This window comes from Chiroxiphia lanceolata, chromosome 1, assembly GCF_009829145.1.
Source record: "Chiroxiphia lanceolata isolate bChiLan1 chromosome 1, bChiLan1.pri, whole genome shotgun sequence".
Lineage (NCBI taxonomy): Eukaryota > Metazoa > Chordata > Aves > Passeriformes > Pipridae > Chiroxiphia > Chiroxiphia lanceolata.
In genome coordinates, this window is record NC_045637.1 from 141,428,724 (window position 1) to 141,434,723 (window position 6,000).

General features: G+C 49.1%; 1 protein-coding gene across 2 annotated transcripts in view; it reads right to left on the reverse strand.

Annotated features, from left to right (window-relative positions):
• ITGB1 (integrin subunit beta 1) overlaps positions 1 to 1,017 on the reverse strand; it is a 44,236-nt gene extending 43,219 nt beyond the window's left edge. Inside the window, exon 1 of one of the 2 annotated variants that reach the window (XM_032689316.1) lies at positions 894 to 1,017. In XM_032689316.1, coding sequence (XP_032545207.1) covers positions 894 to 902 — 9 coding nt within the window. In that variant the 5' untranslated portion in view covers positions 903 to 1,017. The remainder of the gene's footprint in view (positions 1 to 893) is intronic. The other variant, XM_032689320.1, reaches the window with a different exon arrangement.
• Between the last annotated feature and the right edge of the window lie 4,983 nt (positions 1,018 to 6,000).

Here is a 6,000-nt window from a genome sequence, read left to right on the forward strand (position 1 = left end):
TCACTTCATGTTTCCGTCCAACCATCGGTTTAGGAAGCCAATAATTGGAGACAAAACACTGCGCTCCTATTGCAGTAATTTCAGAAATCTCCGTGTGAAACATGGCATACAGAGGCCTCACGTTCCCACTTCCAGCCCGACACAAACTTACACCAAGCTATAGAGGCTCAGAGCCATCCTCGAGAAGAAAACACACACGCTTGACCGCGCTGAGCGGTCAAAACGCTGCACTGAGATCATCCCGTCATTCAAATCGGACATATCCCGCTCTCAGTGGTCACTTTCCACTGACATGTGCAGGTCAAACGCCTGGGTGTTCAAGTTCCTTCACTGCCTCACTCCTTACGCTCCCATTCCTGTAACTCCAGCGCCCGCTTCCCGCGGAAGGCACCGTCCCCCCTCGGCTCTGCCGCCGCCGGACCGGGCACGGAGGGAGGGGACAGAGCCCTCCCTCACCCGCACTGCCGGGGAAGCCCCACCAAACTTTCCCAGCCGAGTGCTGCCCGTTCCTCGGGCACCGGCACCGGCTCGGTCCCTCTCGGAGAGGAGGGGTCGGGGCGCTGCCCGGGCAGGGCCGCCCCGAGCGGACAAAGGCCCGACCGCCCCCCCGGCCCGGGAGGCCCGAGCCCGCCGTCCCGCCGCCACAGGAAGCCGCGGGCCGGGCCCGGCACCTTCCCGCCCACCGCGCCGGGCGGGCACGGCGGGAGGAGCGGCGCCCCCTCCTCCGCCCGGGACGGGCGCCTGGGGACCAGCGGCACAGGACGGCTCCCGGCGCGGCCGGTGGGAAGCGGCGCTCGCCTCCCCTCGCCCCCCGCCGGAACCCGCCCGGGCGGACGCGGGCACCGCTCACCCCGCTCCCGGCCGGCTCCGACCCCCGCCCGTCCTCCCGCTACCTCGGCCATGGCTCCGGGCAGCGGGCGCGCTCCGGCCCGCCGGCTCGCTGCGGCTCCCTCTGCCCCGGCGTCCTCGGCTGGGCTGGGCTGGGCTGGGCTGGGCTGGGCGCGGCGGGACGCCCGGGCTCGCTGCTCGCTGTCTGCCCGCCGCCGCCTCGCTCCGAGCTGCTGCGGGAGCCCGGCCCGCGGGGGGGGGAAGGGGAGGGCCGCGCTCCGCCGCTCTGCCCGCCCCGGAAACACATTCCTCCCCGCTGCCGTCAAGCCGGGCCGGGGCGGTGTCTCTGGGCAGCGAAGGCGGGCAGGAACGGGAGAGCTCTCCCCGAGGCGGGACTCCCGCTTGTTCCCCGCTTTCCCCGGTGCTGCCCGCCAGCGCCTTGTTTGGGGGTTACCGGCGGCCCGGCCCCCGCCCCGCAGCCCGCGGAACGGGACTGTCCCGCGGCGGGCAGTGTTTGCTTCGTCCGCCTCGCTCCCCACCGGTGTCGAAGGAATGCTCGACTCCAGCCCATTTTTAGGGCTGCGTCTTCTGCTACTCTCCCTTCCTGGTTCCACACGCGGGACCGGGACACGCGTGGGGGCAGCGGTGGCACTGAGGGAGGAGGGTGGGGGGAATCGCCCGCCCCTCTTGCTGGCAACTGTTTCCAAAAGCGATGGAGGTCACTAAGTGATTGATGGATGTGGGGGTCAATAGGCGACGGATGAGTTTGTGATGCTAACACGCGGACCAAGCTAAAAAGTAGCTCTCACAAAGTCCCTCGGAGCACGCTTTTGACATTTTAAAGTTCTTCTTAAATTAGGTTCTCGGAGAATATATTGACTAAAAAAAAAAATTAAAACGTGCCATTCGACACTTTTTTGGAGGTGAGGTGCTGGGAAACACAAGCTATGCGCTCACAGCACTGTGCTATTATGTGTGGACACTGAAGCTGGTGTCAGTTCTTGTTTTGGTATGGTTAACTAAACAAGCAGAGCTGCAACTTGTTAATAATTTTAATCACTTTCCCCCTGCTTTCTTTCTAGCTACATTTTGAAATAAAAAAAATGAACGATGTTTCTGCCTTACCCAAGCATGTCTTGTGATTCAACCTCATGTGCAGTGCAGTTGTTTAGGGTGCAGTCTGGTAACATAGCTGTGATAGCAGAAGCTTTTAAGGTGGTACAGCTATAATTGAAAAACTGTTTTAGTGGTGTTGGAAAACGAGGCTGAAGTGATAGACTGCTGTTCCAAGCAACTTCATCAAAAGCAAACTCTGGACAAATGAAATGGTAGACAAATAACTTTGACAATCAGAGATAAGGAAACCAGAGACCATATGTTTCAGCTGGTAAATCAGTATATAATATTAATACTGCCAGGGAAAAAGAAAGCTGCCATAAAGCCAACACTTTCAAAATGGTAGGAATTAATGCCATGTAAAATAAAAGCAAATGCTGGAGGGATAGTGATCTGCCAAAAATACAAGAAATGTAAGTAATGGGAGAGAAAAATGACTTTTAGCTGAGGTATTCTTCTCTACTTCTTTATTGCAGTGGGAAAAAAACATATTTGCTGGTAATAATGCCAAGGTTGCAGGTTTGATCACTGTACAGGCCATTCAATTAAGAATTGGACTCAGTGATTCTTGTAGGTCCCTTTCAACTCAGAATATTCTGTGAATTTGCCACAATATGCAAATGGTAAGCTGCAGCAGTCCACTATAGTGTACTGCAAATGAGCGATGGCAAAAATGTGCCTGAGATTGCTGGGGCTATGAGGAGTAAATAAAACTGCTCAACACCCTGGTGCTTCAAGTACTACCCAGTGCTCTGCTCAGACATTTGTGTGTCAAGTAACCAGTGGCTCGCTGTGCTATGCAATAGGAAATTGGCAGGGAAAAAAATCTCCCAAATGGCTAAAAAAAAAAAATCACTGAATTGTTTGGCTGCTTTCTGGACTCCTTTGGAGAGCACAGATGGGTATGGAAACCATTTGTTATTTTCCAACACTTCTGAAGTACTACAGATGTCAGAAAAAAAAGTGCTGGAGGTATCTGAGCCAGCAGACACAATTGCAAACGATGTCAAAATGTTTAATGTATCATCTCCATACTGCAGTGTACATGACACTGAGAGAGCGAGTGAACAGCTTTGCATGGAAGGGCTCAAGAGAAGACAGGTTTTCATGGATTGAGTGGATAGCTAGGAAGTTTTTGGGTCACTGTTAGTTTGTTTTGCAGATATAGATGTTATTGTAACTTTTGAAGGAAGACACTTTGCAACTGGAGCCATGGTGATATCAAACAGAATGAGGAGTAGCATGGTTTGCAAATTAGCCCCCAAATGCAAATGCCTCCCATCACAGCACCCCTAGGCAACTTCATAATCTCACCAACCACTAACACAAGCTTTTTCCACCTTTACTTCTTCATACTGTACTCGATATCTCACCCACCTCTGCCCTGGGGAGTTTTAATTTTTATCTTCACTGCTTCACTTTCCCAACAAACTTCGTTCAACTTAGAGCAGAGTACTTTCTCTTTCAACCCCTCCTCTTTTCCTTCCCTGCCTCTTCAAAATGCTCCTACCCTACCTATTTTTTCTTTCCAAACTAAAGAAAACCAAATTATAAACCTGAGGTGAAAAATCATAGTCTAAACACAAAAAACAGATAAAGGGTGGGAGAGAAAACAGAAAGTCAGAGTAATTTTCTCAAGGACAACAATGGAGCCAGGAAAAGAAGGCCGATCTCCTGGGACCAGACCAGGCTGCAGCCACCTGGGTTGTGCTGGCTGCAGGAGCACCCGGTTTTCCTGGCCTGACCTTGGAGCAGAGCAGCAGCAGCTGCAGCCACTGTTTTATTCCAGCAGCAGCTGTGCAGTTACCAATGGGCACAGCGAGCTCTGAGGCCTCCCTGGCCTGCGCTGGCTTCTGCCTTCCAGACTAGAGGATGAAGGAAATGTTAGGCATGGACACAAGATTCATCCAGAAGGCATTATTAGAAGACAGGGTCACTTAGTACAGGAAGTGATGGTGCAAAATGGTTGTGGTAATTGCTTTTGATAACAGCCTCTACTTGTCTCCTTTTCTCATGAGCAATGAGGACCACTTCTCTGAAGGCAGGCAGTGAGCAAACCTGGCAGCTTGTCAGCCATGTACAATGTGCCCAAGATATGGAGTGGTATGTTTACACTGGAGCCAGGATCTCCTGCGCCACACAAGGGCTGAAGTGAAGTGAGTCACAGAAATGTTCATCTGGGAGGTTATGGTAGATTGTATCCTGTGGGGAAAGGTTGGTTCTGCACGATTGTCTACCTGCTAGAGTTGCCTTCTGTTCACGGGAGCAACGTTCAGCACTTAGCTGCAATAAACCTCATATGTTAACACCTGGTTTATAATCAACACTTAGATCTCTACTTAGTTCAATCCACAGTCCTGTGTCTGACATGAGCCTAAAAAGGTCAGAGTCCACCAAGCCCTTACTTCAGCTCACTAGTATTTAAATAGCAACTTGCTCTCTTTTAGCTGTCAGGGCAGGAGAAAGGAGAGTTCAGCCAGAGCACATTCTGGTGGGACTGCACGGGCACAGAGCAGGCTATTAAGGTAGAGAGGCTGAAGGGCAGCTTTTGTTAGAGCTGCACTCTGCCTTGTGGTACTTCTGTCTTCCTCTCATTCTTTTTCTACACTTCGCCTAAAAAGCTGCTCTCTCCTCTGTTTGTGCATATGTTTGAATAGGCTAAGCTGGTGCTGTTACAGTTCCTGCTGCCATTAGCATGCACATTCCTTCTTGTTTGTCACATGGATTTATATCTTCCAAAGGAGTTTTGTGCTACTTCTATGCCATTGTGAAGATCATTCATTTTATACAGATAGTCTATTAGATATTTTGACTCTCAGTAAGCAAGGCAGGAATCTTGTTTCATCCTTAGGCATGGAGCACAGGTTCCCTCTGTGTTCCAAAGTAAGGAAGCGAGCAGGAGTTAAGTGAAGAGAATAAAGTCTTTGAGATTTATGTTCAAACACTTATGATCGTGGTAATGCAAGGCAGAGAACTTCTGCACCAGCTCCTTATGTTGCTTGAATTGATGCATGTTTTCTAGAGAACTAGATTTAAAAACTTCAGGCTGGAAGATATTTTAGTGTTTAATTACCCACAAAAAGATGCCTAGGGGAGATTAGAAATATCCCCAAAGGATGGTAATTCTGAATGCACAATAACTTTCTGAGGTTCAGCAGTTAGTTAATTCTTACCATGTGCTGCTTTTACTCTGTGAGTCTCTGAGATCACGTGCCTACATATTCCGTTCCCTCCTTCTCAGGGGATTCCCACTGCTTAGACAAGCAGCCCATCCTCATTCTGGGGCAAAATGAATTCCACTGTCCCCAAAGAAGTGAGCAAGGAGGTTAGAGCTTTCATTGCAGAATTATTCTGCTTTGGTTTTGTCCTGAGGGACATCCTGCAACATTTTAAGCTCAATGCAGTAGTTATTCGTGCATAAAGTTGCTGAAATTTATACTTATGTAGATGAGAGGAAGGAAGGAATGAGAAAGGAGTATTTTGATATCATCTGCTGCAGAAAATGTAGGAGATGGGAACAGCCTCCTAGCAGGGAGAGTCTGTGTCATGAGAGCAGGACTAAAGAGAAATTTCATGTTCATTGGTATATAGAGGAAAGAGGAGTTATGTGGAAAACAGCATATTTTAAGCAAGACTAATAGGCAAGAAACAAGACAAATACAGTGTGAAGGAAATAAACAGTAATGGTACCACTGTGAAAGAAGATTTGGGAAAATAGAATCACTGTGTATAAGGTGATTGCCTGTCCTACTAGAAAACAATGGCAAAAAAGGCAGGACAGAATATTTTAATAATAATGCTTCTGTCAAGTAGAAGAGTCCTATATTGATAGTTTTGAGACCCCCATATATCCTCCCCCTTACTACACTCCTGAACTTATTTTCATGATTGTGTTTCTTCAAATAATTTGTTTCATTCACTCTTTTTTTTTTTATTTTATTTATTTCCTAGATTTGTATCTAAAATGCTTTGGCAGTAATGATGTTTGGATGAAATTGCCAAAGATTTACAGCCAAAATCTCTCACTGGCACACTCTCAATGATCCCTGCATGTTG